Source organism: Xiphophorus hellerii, chromosome 19 (genome assembly GCF_003331165.1).
Source record: "Xiphophorus hellerii strain 12219 chromosome 19, Xiphophorus_hellerii-4.1, whole genome shotgun sequence".
NCBI lineage: Eukaryota > Metazoa > Chordata > Actinopteri > Cyprinodontiformes > Poeciliidae > Xiphophorus > Xiphophorus hellerii.
The window spans coordinates 9,906,374-9,922,767 of record NC_045690.1 but is presented as its reverse complement, the minus strand read 5'-3'; the positions used below and the strand labels follow the sequence as shown (position 1 = coordinate 9,922,767).

At 37.3% G+C, this 16,394-nt stretch overlaps 1 protein-coding gene across 6 annotated transcripts in view; it reads right to left on the bottom strand.

Annotated features, from left to right (window-relative positions):
* dlgap2a (discs, large (Drosophila) homolog-associated protein 2a) overlaps nt 1-16,394 on the bottom strand; it is a 183,204-nt gene that overhangs the window by 44,580 nt on the left and 122,230 nt on the right. For all 6 annotated transcript variants that reach the window (XM_032547864.1, XM_032547866.1, XM_032547867.1 and 3 more), the window contains 2 exons: nt 14,553-15,700; nt 4,816-5,030 (listed from right to left, as the gene is read on the bottom strand). In XM_032547864.1, coding sequence (XP_032403755.1) covers nt 4,816-5,030; nt 14,553-15,700 — 1,363 coding nt within the window. The remainder of the gene's footprint in view (nt 1-4,815; nt 5,031-14,552; nt 15,701-16,394) is intronic.

Sequence of the window (16,394 nt, the reverse complement as noted above, 5' to 3'; positions counted from 1 at the left end):
TTTGGAAACATGTCTTTTGAAGCAAATGATTACAGGGTTTTGGTGTTTTCCATCGGTTAGGAGCTATAGTATATTATAATAGAAACGTAAATTGAAGGGATCACATCCACCATTTGATGAACAGAACTGGACAAACTAGGAGATAAGGCTTCACAGGATGTGTTGCTCATGGTTTTACACACAGACTGCCCTGGAGCTCGGAGCTCCAGGACTCTGGACTCTGTCATACAAGCTGTGTCATGCGAGGCGGGGGTGGGGCTGCTTGGAGAAGCGGCTTCACACTTATTTCGAAGATAACAGCCACAGAGCCACGAGCGTTGGAGGATTCACTTGAACACAAAGTGAATTGAAGATGTTTGTGTTGAATTACACAAATGAATGATGCCTTTGGATAAATCTGATCTCTGTTTTGTCATTATAGTTTTGCAGCTGGTTTCCTGGTGCCCTGCGGATGTGGTCTCCTTCAAAGTCTGCGTTCTTTGATAAAAAGGATTAAAATAATTTCCCTGGATGGAAAATAACAAAACAAATTTATTTTTAGGTGAAACCATCGTTTGATTATGCTGACTGTAATGAAGATGATATTAAAGAATGTGGTAATTGTGTTTCTGAGGCTAATGAAATTCATGTTGAACACAAAATGTCTGTGTAATGACCTGTGACAGGTCGTTTCTTGAGGTTTCCAGTCGAAGAAGATCAGGCTACAAGAGGATCATCATCGACATTAATCTTTATTGCGTGTTTTTCGTTCGTTGAGAACTCTGGAAAGGACTTTCGTTTCGTTTTTTGCGCGCAATTTTTGAACATTTCTTGACGAAGACTTCATATTTTTTGAGAGACTGTCGATGGACATTTAAAAAAAAAAAACAGAAAAAGACGAGCAACAGATTGTAATTTTGTGTCTTTCTCATTTGACAGGTTGTACTTGGGTGGTGAATGTTGTCTTTTAAGTTGCAGAGCATTTCTTACTAATTTTACTATGTATGTCCCTGTTTTATTTTTTCATTTTTCATTGTGCACTTTGGGTTTTGTTTATCCTGTGTTTTTGTTTTATGATTTTATATTTCTGTAAGGATAAGTCGTTTTTACCCTTGGGTTTTGTTTGAAAAGGGGGAACTGTATATAATTAGGCTACGTCAACCTTTTGTTTTCTATTTTTTGTTTTGTTTTATTTTTTAATACATAGTTTTGGTTCTGCATTAGAAGGCTTAATCAATTTTTATTGAGGTCTTTTTGAAGACCTCAAAAGGGGGAACTGTAAAGAAAATAATTATTGTTTGGTGCTTAATATAGCTAATCCACGACATGTGTAAAGGTATAGCCAACACTTTAATTTGGAATAGTTTCTGTTGAGCAGTTGGGAATTCAGCAGACAAAGCAGGGCCTTTTTTCCTCCCCCTTTTGACAGACACAGCAATAAAATTTACAATTCCGAGAGAGCAGAAGAGACTTCTTGGCGCCTCTCCCCGTACCTGGCACGGCCCAAGACGGAGTGGTTCCCCCTTTCGCCTAGACAAAAACCAGACATCGGGGCTGTGATGAGGGGAGTTTCTAAGTTTCTAATTGGTCAAAGAACGGAACGCCTTGACTGCATATATTAAATAGGGAAACACCTCTTTCATTAAAAAGTACAAGTCAGCAAGCCAACGGAGAGTTTTTTCCATCTTTTTCTCTCCAAGTTGGGCGCCTTTGTCTGTCTTTTGTGTTTCGTGTGTGTCTGTTTTCCCCTTGTCTGTATAAAATGTATATCTCTGTTCCTCTGCAGCTTTGTTGTCGATTGCTTTGTATGAGATTAAACTCCGTGATCTGTGACGTCAACACGTTTTGTTGTTGTTTCGTTTTACCAGCACGCGGTCGCTGCACGTCGCTGCACGGAGAGCGTCACTCGCCAAGGACTCGGAAGATCCCGGGCAAGATTAAAGAGGAAAAGAGCCAAACGTTTTGTCCAAAGCTAGCATATAATGATCCTCATTTTTTAATACTATCTAATAAAATTCAAAATCATTTGTTAGCCATACTCAAATTGATCCTCTTCAGAGAGAACCATTGGATACCTTCAATGCTGCGTTTATGCAGTACTTCATGCAAAAAATAACTTCCAATAAGTACTTGGTGAATGTACTGTATACATTAAAATTGTAAAGAAAACATTACCACTTCTAGGGATAAATAAATGCCTCAGACAAGGAGAATTTGTCCTCTTACTTTAGACCAAAATATCCCCATCACTTCACTGTTCTATTTGGCTGCTTCTTTTAAGACATTTGCTGACTTCATTCTTATAGCCGATATGAAAAATCCATGGAGGAGTTCCAGGCAGCACCAGGTTCAGATATGAGCAGTTTGACATTGATGAAATGTTGTTGCTCTACATGAAACATGAACACTGAGGTGAATGTGCATGAGAAAATAACAACACTGACAGTGAGCTGAGATGAAATGCTGCCTTGACACACACTCATTAAAAAGCAACACATAAAATAAATTCCACTGCAAGGACAGAGAACTGTCTGACACTGGTACATAAGTTTATAAAACATTTCTGGAAGATCTCAGCTCACTTTTACTGACAGCAAAAGCACTGAAGCTGTTGAAGATGCACCTTGGAAGACCATGTAAAATGGCAATGGCAAATCAATCCAGGTGTAAAGAAGAAAAAAATATTTAAATTATACGCATATTTTCACTTTTCAGCTTAAGAAAACACAAAGAAATATATGACCATTAAAAAAACACTAAAGCTTCCCTTTAATAAAATGTGTCTTGAGAGTTTTCTTTCCCTGATGCAGCAGTACCACACACAAACAGAACATATAAGCATCATCATTCAAAAAAAAAGAAAAAAAAAAACTACCATACAAAATATCTGTTTTACCCTAGGTTAATTATAACTAGAACATTTATAAGGAAATTTAAACGGGGCCTGCCAAAGTATGGCTGTTGGATGGAACCCAGTGTTTTGATGCTAAAAATTAGCATCAATGCTAAAGTAAGCTGCAATGTACTCGATATCACGTGGAGCGTTACAAGCATGTTGATTAATTAACTTACTCCATTCAGTATGTTAAAATTGGTGTACAAGTTAAAATTAGCCAAAATGCTAATGTTAGCCTAAATGCTGAAAGTGGCGTGTGGGGTATCACTAGCATGTTGTCTTACATTGACTTCCTCCATTCAGTGTGCTAAACACGCCTAATAAATAAATAAAAAGAAAGAAATAAAGAAAATAAATAAAATAAAAAGCTTATTTTAGGAAAAAGGCTAGGGAAATGGCTAATGATAATGCTAATCTTTGTGCTAATGTTAATCCACTGTGTTCTGACTATTACTTCTGCAAAAATAAAAATCAGATGTTTACTTTGTGGCCTTGGTTACCAGAAAACACGCTCATCTCTTAGCAACTGATTATTGTTATTGTTCAAAAAAAACATACGATTTCGTCTACTCATTTGAAATACAAATTATTTTATACTTAATAATTATGCAGTTGGTGAATTTGGCAGAAAGTGATTTTTTTCTGGTGGTAATTATATTATAAAACAGACATTCAACACAAAAGTAAAAATATGATTTATACTTCGTGGCTGTTCGTTACCAGAAAAAAAACCCTCATCTCTTAACACCAAATTAATAAGTTATATTATTGTTTATAAAACATAAGCTCTTATGAAATACTGCTTGCTTTGACACAAGAAACTTACAGTTGGTAAATTTTGCAAAAGTAAAAACCAAATGTTTATTTCATGGCACTTGGTTACCAGAAAACGCGCTCATCTCTTAGCAACAGATTAACAACAAATATTGTTATTGTTCAAAAAAACATATGATTTTCTTTCTGTTCTTCTTACTACTTAACAAGAATTGTGAAGTTGGTGAATTTGGCAGAAAAGTGAAAATGTTCTATCTTTTTGTCATTGGTGGTAAATATATGACAGACATTCAACACAAAAGTAAAAATCAGATTTATACTTCGTGGCAGTTCGTTACCAGAAAAAAAAAAACACTCATGTCTTCACGAGGCTAACGCTAATGAGGCAGTGCACTAGTGGGTGGCAGTGAAATGCTAATATTTTTTGTTAATGTTAATGCACCAACCTGGGAGAAGGAAATAGCTAAAATGCTTATTTTATGGAAAAGGCTAATATTAGTACACAGCCTTAGGCACGCTAATATTAGATGTCAGATGTCTGTTTTATAATATATTGGTCTTTTGACTGAATTTCGGCAGTTGGAAATTTTACTAGCTTTTTGTTAATTACGTCTCTACTTTTACTCAAAGCCCCAATAAAAGTAATAGCCCAGATGCTGAGATCGAGCCGCACATTTTGGCCCCTCTTTTGTGAGTGGGCACGCGGTGACCAAAGAATAATCAAAGAGACGTTCTATTGACAATAAAATAATTGGTGCATTCCATGCATTGCTATGGCAGGCCCCAATAATGAAAATTAGAAATAAGGAAAAAAAAACTGAAAACAACTTCCCAGAAGAAAAGGAAAAAAACTATTCTAACCCACATATGTTAAATAATTCCATTCTTATTGTGACACCACTCGGGCATGTTATGTGTTTTATCTTTTATCTTTTAAATGTGTCTATTTTAATTTGCACCTTTTTTGTTGTTAATTACCTATGCAATTAACAACTGTCTAAGTTATTATTTTGTAGATCAATACCTCTGTTTTCTGGTCTGTAATGTTTGTTTAGTATGCACTAATTGATGAATAAAAAAACAACAAAAATCCCAAAACAAAACTACTAAACAAAAATGAGACAAAAATGATGAACAACAGATTTCTGGTTCTGCATAAGCAATACCTTTGAGAGTCCAGCAAGTCCTTGGGTCTGATGATGGCCTTGATCAGGGCATCTGGTCGCACCGACTTCTGAGGTGATGTCTTTGGGCTGGAGTCTGACTCCCCACTCTCCTCATCCCCCATGGCTTTGACATAGCTGCTACTTCGCATTCGACGACAAGGGATCTCGTCATCCTTTCCACCACCAGGATAACCTGCCCACTCATCCTGGGGTACCTGGTAAGAAGAGACACAAGACTAACATTGTTTTGTTTTCCTATCTCCTGACATGCAGGATGCAACTCAGTGCTTTTATTGTGGACTAAAATCTCTAAATGGTATATTAATTTATTTATTTGAATAGCTATATGACTAAAATAATTTTGAACATAGAAAATTGATTCTACTTCTTACCTTATGTTGCATTAAGTATTGTTTTGTATTACATTGAACTGTCCTGCATTTGTCTCCATTATTCTTCCCTTTTATTCTTACTATCTTACCTCTCTCTGCTGAAGAAATTCACCCCCACAGCATAATGCTGACACTACTGTTTTACTGTGGGGATGATGTGTTGCGAGTGATGCGCAGCGTTATTTTTTGTCAAACATTTCTTTCTTTTTCCTTTTTTGGCCAATGCATTTCTTTAAAATGTTAGATGTCTACCCCACAGGCTTGAGCCAAACAGGATCTCCTATATCTTTCTTTTTGTTACTCTTCCATGAAGGCCTAATTTCCTTTAGGTGGACAACAAATTATTGGTAGGTTTGCAGTTGTGTGCCATTCTTTCGAGTTTCTGATCATTTATTGAACAGTGATTTTCTTCAAGCTTGGGATGGTTGCTACGATCTAGCATAGAATTTAAACCTCTTGACAATTTTACCCCTGACCTGTGTTCATTGGTCTTAATGAAGCTGTTTGTTCACCAATGTTCTTCAACAAACCTCAGGAACCTGACAGAACAGATGTATTTTTGCTAATATTAAATCACATTCGAGCCAACTCTATTTGCCAAGAAAGTGAGTTCTGAAGGCAATTGGTTGCACTGCATTTTATTTTGGGGATTCTGTACCCATATTTTAGAAATGTGTTCAAATGTTTACTGTGCCATTAAAATATATTGAAGATTGTGGTGGCAGCACATATTTGGGGTTTAGATTTAGCAATAGCTAAAATGACGAATAAAATGATAGACACTTTATGGCTTAAAACATTATTTCTCAAACAATTAGTCCCACCCGCTGAGCTGCACAGACATTTTCTTGATTAGTCAACATAACTTTAATCATCCATGCAGTTTCTCCAGCTGCTCAGTATACAAAATGTCATCCATTTTGGCCAGAGTACAAGCTGCTGAAAACTTTGTAAATTCAATTGTTCTGCTAATTGTGATTCCTGACAGACGATTGTCGGACAGGAATAATAGGAGCCATCTTTGCTCATGCTGTTGCAGCTCTCGCTACCACCATCAAAGCAAGTCAGGCGGAATACATGTCGCAATTTTCCTCCTCTCATTAAAGCAGGTAATTAAATATCCAGACATGAGCATCACTGGAAGACCTATTTGTACTTGCCGCCTGTTTTACTACAGATGGAAGTAAATATTTCCCACAGCACAAAATATAAAGCTGGTCTTAAATTTCAAATGTGGAGCAAACAATAATCTTAATGTAGGCAGAAAAGCACCAAAGCAGATTAATGCACTTTGATATTTGCATTATGTAGATTTAATTGTAGGAACCGATTTCAAGTATAGCATGTTTTCCTGGAAACATAGGTGTGGTGAGAATACAAACTGAGCCATGTTCATACAGGAAAGAAACAATCTGAGTTTTTAATTCTACATGTCATTATACATACGGTAATGTTGTTATGTAATTTTAATGGGTTACTAGAAGGAGGGCGGCGGGGCATCTTATTAAAAATGTGAGGACAACTTTGTTGTTACATTGAACCAGTGTTTGTTTGTTTGTTTGCCATGTCATTACACAAATGTTTTAGTGTGAAATTTATACATGAAGTCGAGGAATAAAAAGATAGTATTTTCATAGAGTGAATGCAAACATTCCTGTCTGGTTTTTTTGTTATTAAGTCACCAAATCCACTGATTGTCTTAAATTCCACAGGCCTTGGCTATGTCACGCAGTCATAAAATATGATACTGTCAGAAACTAATAAAATCTTTGGGATGAATAAAATCTTTCCTGACGCCATGTTCTTTCATCATTTAACATCCTGGCAAGGAGATTAGCCCTGAAGCAGTTTAAATCACTCTTGTCCTTTCAGGATCATGTGGGTCTGGTGCCACACCATGGCCAGCACCATGGTCTGGTGCCACACCATGGCCAGGTTGACTGACCAATCAATCCATAACAATTGTTTTTTTCCAAAAACTAAAGTAAAGAATTCAGCTGAAATAATTTTCTATAACACTGTGGGGTATGGCGTTAAAATTAAATGACACTTACAATAATGTGTCGAGTATTAAATTGCTGCCAAGGGTAAAAGAACAATTTGTAGACAGACACAGAGAATCAAATTTACTTTAATACTTTTTATTCTAAACATGCATTGGAATCCCAACTCAAACAGACACTAATAAGAGTCATTCATCTCTGTTTCTAAGAAAGGCACACAACCTCTACCAAATGGAGTTGATGGGTTAATTAAGTCTTGGAGGGGTTTGATATTTTTAGACATCTAATTAATGAGCAGAACGCCAGAGGACAGACACAGGCTGTGGTGAGATTTGTTTAATTTGGATTTGCTGATAAACTGTGTAGATTGTGGGGTGTCTCCATCTGAATACAAAAAAGAAACAGCAAGCAGTGCAAGAAGCTTTTGCTGACTGCTGTGAAAACACATATATCACCCAATGATTCTAAAAGAAAATTAACAGTAGCATAATTTAAAAGTTTTTTTATATCTTTTAAGTTTTAAATTGGAGTCAGACTCTTTCAAAAACTTGAAAAATAGTTCAGAGTAATTTTTTTATCTGTTAAAAATTTAATTTAAATTTAACCAGTCAACAATACTTGTCACTTTGGAAAATCTGTTTGAAAGCCAAGTGATGCATTTAATTAAGCTTAATTTGTCAAAAAAAATGAATAATAGAAATTCAGGGACGGTTTGTCAAGATTTTGGGGACAATGGAAAAAAAAAAAAAGCGGAAGAGAAAGCCAAATAAAGAAGACGGGAGTTTGGGGACTCTTTTCATCAGAGATCCTGGTCAACTTGTGCAGATCTGGATGAATCTGTAGACGGACGGAGAGGCAACCGGTAAGACACAAGCTGTATTGTTTATTAGATCGGACTGCAAGGTTGCCCATGTTCCTCCAGCCGGGCCTCCAGCTTTGCCGGCCCATTAACACCCATTAACAGCAACGTCTGAACTGAAGCGGTGGATTGTGGTGAAGTCTGGCGTTGATTGATTGATTTTTATGATCGAACTGATTGTTGTGTTGTTGAATACTGGATTTGGGTGTTACGTTCAACTATTGATTAATTTAGCATTAGATTAGGAAGAATAACAACTTGAAGTTATTTATATTTATAAAATAAATATTTATGACAAATATTGAAAAATAGATATTTGTATATTCAAATAAATGTAAAAATTATGTAAATGTAAATATTAATTTGAAATGTACTTTAAAGTTAGAACTTAAGTTTAGTTATTTGTTCATTTAACTTTAATTACTTTGTGGGTTTGATTCACTGTGATTTGCTTAGTATTGTTCATATAGTTTGTTATCATTTCCTTTGTAGTTTAAGTAAAATTTATGTAAACTTACATACTGATTAGTAACTATTTATTTTTCTTCTTTGGGTTTGTTTAAAGGTTTTTACCTGCTTCTGGGCCAATTGTGAACATTACTGACACGCACTAATAAATAAATGGAGGATAAAATGAAGAAAACTGCTTGGTCCTTTGAGTAAACCCTGTTGATGAAAGTTTGCATCGATTTATCCATCCCTTTTCAAGTGGGAAACCTGCACAGATTAGAAAAGAACTTGACAAGCATATTCAGTTAGATGTTATGCTAGTCTTTTTATTGCACTAACAGCAGGTGCAATAAACAATTACTTTATCGTAAGATTTTCTTCAAACCTTAAGCAGGGGTCCCAGTGAGTGTGAAGTGCATATCAATATTTGGAACAAGAAAAAAAATCAAGATCCTAAACATTTTTATGCTTTTCTACCCACCTTTCTTCATATGCAAGAAACGGTAGCTACACATTTAACAAAACTTTACACTTTGTTCTTCCTAAACTAACATGAGAAAGCGTCAGCAGTGAAGTGCCCAAATAACCTTTTGTGGAAATAAAGCCAGATTTGTGAAGCCTGTGAGAAAATTCACAGAGAAAGTGTGAAACTTTATATTTAACATTCTTTTTTTAACAATAACAGAAGTCTTATTCTTTTTAATTACTTGGAAATCTTTCAATGATTGTAAGACATCTCTAGGGGGGAATAATTTTAACAAAGGCACTCTTAAGAAACTCCAACAGCAGCTCTGCAGGTGCTGTGAGCATTTTAGCAATGCTATTACATAACCCCAGTTTCTCATTCACCGCATAACTGGACAGGCTGGGGAAGTATGGTAAGTGTTGAACAGTAAGGCCAGCTTGATGATCAGATTTGTGGGCACAGGGAATATGTTTGGTGCATGTGATGTGTCAGGGAAAAGCGAGAGAACTGAACATCCCACTGTGCAGCAACGCATTTCATTGATTAACTCTGCAACCCTATCTAGCCTCCTGTAAAAAGAATAAGTCACTTTCATTAAGGAAAGAAATAGTGTGAGGTAGACTGAGACACAGATTGAGTGATGAAAAGGTAAAAGTACAATGCAGAAAGATGAAGAATTGGTCAGGACAGAAAGGGGATGGATAACAGAAAGATAAAGCTCTTAAAGATTCAGTCATGGATAATCCAACTTTCTCAGAGTCTATTCTTTCATTTTCCTCAGTAGATTGAACTGACACACAGGATGCTGGAGGAGGTTTTTTTTTTTTTACTTCTCTGCCAAAACTCCTAATACAGTTCAAACATTTGTTATCTCTTCTGTTAGATAAACTCCCCCACATGGCATTTAGATGGCTGATCAGTAATCTTTTCTTGTTTAATGACATTTTATGTTATCAGATCTTAGCTTGAAAATGTTCCGCAATCAAGTAAATAAAAACAGTTGCACAAACAATTCATATTCGTGGCTTAAAGTATTAGGTCTTTATTTGGCAACTCGAAATTTAGATTAATTGTGACAGACTAACACCGAACTGTGCATAAATTGAATTGGTAAGGAAATTATGCACACCTTTGTTTTAAAAGAATTTATAAATTTAGAAAACACAAAACAAATTTTTGCTGCAATTCCCACTGTGGACCTTTTGTACAGTTAGAAAAATAACTTTTTCCCCATTTTTTATTTTTTTTAATTTTGCAATCTTGCCAATACTCAGTCAGATTGAATTGTGTGACTTTTTTTCATCGTATCACACATTTTCAAGTGGATTAAGCTCAAAATCTTGATTAGGTAATTCCAAAAAATGATTATGCCAATTCAGTTTTAGTTCTGGCAGTAGGGTATTCAGGGTGATGTGTAGTTTTAGTTTTCCACGACACAAAGCATTTTGCATGTAAGCCAAATTGTCCAAAATTACTAAAGTACGGTTACAGTGCCTTATTTTTAAAAAGACACACCCAAGTGCAGACACAACAGAGCAGAAATTGCTCCTATTACAGTTTTCACTTAAAAAATGTACTTAGTTTTCCTGGCAGCCAGACGTAAAACTAGAAAAAATATATATTTTTGATTCACAATATAACTCAGTAAGTTTGCTCACAAAAGATTGTTGCATTCTGCTGCAAAACATCTTATTGTAAATAAATGTTAATATTACAATACCATATTTACTTTGATTTCTGGCTAGTGTCTTACTTAATAAAACAATCTGACATAGCAAGCCTCCATTTGTACACCTTTAAAAAAATAACTTTTTATTGCTTTTAAATTGGCTTTTCCAGAGACAGATGCACAGTGTTAGAAATGACAATGCAGCAATGACCACATTTGCAAGCATGAATGATGTACTTTTTCCAGAGTAGTGCTTCCAATCCTTTATGATCAAAGCACACTGCTCTGCCCCTATTTTCTTCCTGTAATGCCCCTTTTAAAGTTGATAAATATTTAACAAGACTAAGCTTCATGACAGTGGTTGATTCATTTGGGTCATGTGTAGTGGAGCAGGGAAACATTGGAAATCTGCAATAAAGTGTGTCCCAAAAATAGCATAGGGTGACACCGTTCTACATGGTCTGTAGACAAGCATGACACATGTGAAGCTGTTAATTTTTACCTGTTTTTGATGAAATCTTAAGAAGCAGTGGATCACGACTCACTCAAAATTCCTTTAAGAAAGTTTTAGGGAACCCCCTGTGTTCAGAGTTTTGACTTTCTTTTTCTCTAAAGGTTCACCTATGGCAAGCCAACTTGGCAGTTAATTGGCTAATTAAATCTCAGCACAATGCCCTATCAGCAAAACTGTTGAAATAGTTATCCTCTCTAATGACAAGGGCGGAGAGTTGTTGTTAAAATGGTTATAGATCTGATGGTTTGTTCAAGTTGAATGGAAACGTGAAGGCGCACAGACTACATCTTTTAGAATGAAGTCTAACACATAGTTCGTAAGAACAAAGAAATTTGCAAGTTGGAGTGATCATCAACCTTTATGGAAAATTATAGCTGAATATTTTATCACTTAACTGATGAGTGCTGGGAAAATTGGTAAAGTTGATTTAAACTGATTAGTTTCTTGATACATATGTTGACTCCTTACATTTTTAATGGGGTTAGGTCAGTCCCACAGCATTGTTCCAGAGGTTTAATGTTAGGCTTTAGCTAATCCAAACCACTTTTGATGTGTTTAGGATCATTCTGATGCTGGAACACCCAGCTGTATCCAGGTATCAACTATCTGATCCAAACTTTTAAATCATATGAAAGCAAACTGATCATGAAACTTCCAACATGTGAAAATGGTTCAAAAGAATGGTGTGTAAACCTGCACTGTAGTTTTAGATTACGGAGCTCCGAGACAGACACATTCATTGTCTCAAATACACGTGCAAAGCCTCAGACTGACACCTTTCTCTGTTTGCAATCTCATACTTTCACAGCGCTTCAGAAGTTTTTCATTTATGTGTCATCAGCCAAGGACGCAAACAAGGTGACTAGCACATCATCAAGCCATCTGGTGTCCAATAAAATGAAATAACACTTCCTCACACCCCCACACACGGACACACAGTTAGCACACACACTCTTTGAGTATAATTTATGTTGATACAGCTCAGATATTTTAGGGTTTTTCCAATTTGATATGAGCAGCAGGACATGAATACTTCTCAATGTGACCCCTCGGTTTGTGCAGTAACTTTCCTGAATATTGGTTCTGGGTTCTCCTGTCCGAGTGCTGCTGCTGTAAGGATCAACAGTGGCTAAAAAGGAGCAAAAAAACAGACATCTAATTTCCGCCACCTTCTGCATCCTAAAGCATCAGAGAGCCACAAACCTCAGCAGTATGCTTCTCTAACTGCCTTCTGTTTCAATACATCTTATGTGAGAGGTCCCTGAGTGCCCATTGATTCTCCTCCGGGGAGGGAAAATGTGTCTCACCCTTTGCGTTTGCGGATTGGATTGATAATGTTGAGCTAAATATAGCCCTGCGGCAGGGAGCAGGAGCTGAGGTTTATTTTTAGAAATGTTTATAGTGCTGCAACTTGGACACTACTTCAGCTGGATAACCAAAGGGAAGGAAGGTAGAGTGGGATAGAGATGCCAACACTGCAACTTTCTGTTCAACAGTGGACTTCACTTAGCTGAATTACAACAAATAAGATTGGGGAAGTGCTTTCTCTGTCAATGAACCTCAAAAAAATACACCAATCAGAACTAGACAGAGTATTTCATTTGGACAGTTTAGTTTATGCCAGTTGTGTTTGCACATCACACTCTACCATGAAACAGTCTCCTTTTTCAAATTCCACTCAAGGGTCCACTTTATTTTGACTACTGACATTATTCATCCAGAGGACTACTAGATATATGAGTTGTTATACATGCATACAGATATATTCCAGGAAGATACTCTATAAAATATGCTGACCCCTCCTGCATTTACTCCCATACAATCTTTCATATATGAGCGAAATAATCTTTGTCAGAGCTGAAACCCATACAACAGCAAAAGAAAAGAGGTAAAAATCTACATTGATTTCTGCTGTTTTATTCTCATTCTGCCAGATCTTCCCCTCCAGCGGAGATCATTTACAGAGTTAATTGATTTGTCCTGCTGTGCTAGTTATTTCTACTGGCAGCCACATGCTGTGCCATAGGACTGGATCACATTCGAATATCCAGAACAGAGACAAAACAAATGCAGTGTTTTAGATCAATTGCAATCTGGCCAAGGAAAGCTAGTCTTTTTCTATGTATTGATTGAAAAAGCTTCCTTGAACATTTTCATATACTATATATAAATATAAGTCATCTGTATTTTACTTTTCAAGTCAAGTAGTGATCCTGTTACCCTTTTCTCTATTCACTGTAAAAACATTTGTTGCATATTATGTGTCACTGGTAGTTTGATGCTTTTTCCTTGGTGATGAGCTCAAAGTGTTTAAGGTTGAAAGATGTCCTGGGAATCCCCCTAATCTTCAACTCTCTCTACATTTTCACTGTCAGAGTTACGTCAGGACTGGCTAAATCATTCAAAGAGGTTAATGTTATTTCCAGGTCGAAAAAACATGTTGATAAACACAAAGAATCACTTCCTTAAAATTACTTCACAACTAAATCAGACAAGGAAATGGACAACTTTAAGAACTGAATAAGTAAAAATGCTGATGTCAACTGTTTAGCTTTGATGGGGCATAAATGTTTGAACAGTAGTCTGAAAAGCTGCTACATGCAGTATCTGCTATTTTCAGTGACAATGTACCTCAAAAACAAATGGCTCTCTCTTGAAGAACCATTAATTATTCATGAGCTGAACGCAAACCATCTCTGTGCAGGAGAGATTGAGAAAATCACACTAAACAGCTCAATAAATTAGCACTTTGCTATTTTATTAAAACAAAATAAATAACAAATGGTAATCTTTGTTAAGCTGTTTTTGACTAGTTTTATTAAGATTTTGCAAATTTAGCATTGTTAGCACTGCAATAACTGTAATGCCAGACATCTCTGATTTTTAGATAGTGAATATTCTGAGTTGGTTTCAAATACACATCATATATTTCTAATTAGTTAGTTTTATGAGGTTAAAATCTCATAAAAGCCTCACACGCAGTCATTTCCTAAAGGCTTCTTTAAGGAGGTCCTCTCTATGTTTAATTGTTAGTCATGTGACAAATCTAAAGAAAATGCATTTGATTTATTTTACATATCTTTATATAGTATTTATGATATTATTGTATAATTTAACATGTACATTTATTACATTTGTCACAGTTTGTAATATTCATTGTTGTTGCTGCTGCGACTCTATGGAAGTATGACCATTGAAAATGCCAGCTTGTTTTTTTAATCCATAAGTTAATAGCATTACCAACTGTTTATCAGTCTACCAAATCATACTAGAAAAAATATTAGCAAATAGGCCTGTAATGCTTGAGTGAAGCTATTACGTTGTTATAGGTACTGCTCCTCCAGAGGGGAAGTAGAGTGCGACAGTAAACTGGATGAAACATACCTGTAGATAGTGACATGGTCTCAAGCTTGGTTTGAGGTCAGCGGGTGTCATGGGTTTCTCCAGGTTGAGTGAAGACTTCCTGTAGGCTTCCTTGGCTTGGCTGACGGTTAATGTTGACCAGGAGCTCCTTTTCATGAACTTGCCCTCAGGTGCCATGTTAATGCTCTCACAGGCAGAGCACTTGACGTCGTTGTTGCTCTTGGAGGTCTTTAATGACAGGTCCCCAGCCAGGTGGCTGTGCATTGAGTCTGGGTAACAGTGGGTGATGTGGTCGACAGGATGCCGCGACATGATGCTCGGTGTCCTGTACGTGCTGTCACTATCAAGATTGTCATCCGAGCTCCACCATCCGCCATGGCGCTGCTTTCCTCCACCATCAGATTTGCGGTCTTTGCTCTTGCTGCGTTTGCTGTGTTTGTGGTGGCCTTGGTGGTGGTGATGGTGGTGATGTGATCCATCCCTGTGAGAGTCATTTTTGGTACCATTCATCTTGGAGGATCCTTCCAGGGAGTGCGACTTTGTGAAGAGTTTCTGTACTGAGTGAACTAAGTGGCGAATTCGGCCGGGGCTTTCATTGCGGTGCTCTGTGGTTGTAGTTGTGGTGGAGGTACGTTGGTACTGCAATGTATGGAAGCCGTCTCGGTGCAGTGGCATCTGCTTTTCGAACTGATCCAAAAGATTTGCAGGGATCCGGTTCATTTTGCCACTGCCACCGTGTGAGGAGGAGCCACCGTCGTCCCGAGAATCCCTACCGCCAGAACTGTTTCCACCTCCATCTCTCGAAGCGCTGCCATAATGCATACGAGGGAAAGTGCTACTGGATATAGAGTGGTCGGTGGCTGATAGTGACACTGGCATCATCATGCACTCAGAGTGGATGGAACTCCGTGGGGAGCAGCGGTGATGACTCTCAAGGGCGCAGCTGTCAGTGGGGCTGAGGAGGTAGGTGGGTGACCGAGGGTCACCATGGTGAAGATGGTGATCCAGGGAGTGGTCACAATCGGCCAAGCCACAGGTGTAAGGTGAGGTGGGTGATGTTAACTGGAGATGGGCAGGACGGCCACCAGAGAGACCCTTCATGTTCCTGGGTGCAGGGGAGTAAGTTTCCTCATCGAAGTACTGCGAGGGTGACCATGAATACTGCTGGTCTGTAAAAGAAAGAGAGACACAAGGAAAATTACATAAAAAGCATTTTACCAGAAGAGAAAGCTGTTTCACACCTAACAATGAGGGACCTCCTAACCTACATTACGATCATTATTCACCTCTTTCACTCACTTCAGCTACAGGGCAACAAAAAGCCCCCAACCTGTGGACATGAAATCTACAGATTGCAGGAACTAAATCTCAGCACTTCTATAGCACCCTTCAAATCACATCTGTGATGGTATAACTCTGCAAGAAAGGAGAAAAAAGTAGAGAACACATAAAAGGAAAGGGCAGGTGACAGGTAAAAGCCTGCATTGCCATTTATCCAATGCAAAGTGAAATAATAGCCTATCACTCTGCCGTGTCGGCGTCATCTGTCAAAGAAATGAGGAGTGCGCTGTGAGGCACACTGCCAGATAGAAGTCCTTGGGAGGAGATCACCAAATCTACTACCCTTCACTTTTTCTCTGGGTGTCCTGTTGCTTTAGATTAAAAACCAACTCTGTGATCCGTCATCAAGGGCAAACATGATAGCTTTATATTGTAATAAATTTAGATGAATTGGAGGAAACATTTAGCTTGCCGCTAAACCTCATTATGAGCTTCTATTTGAGATTTAGAATGGTCAATTTTACTCAGAATTAGGTATGAAAAAAATTAAGTGACATTTTACAGTGCCTTATAAAATATTAA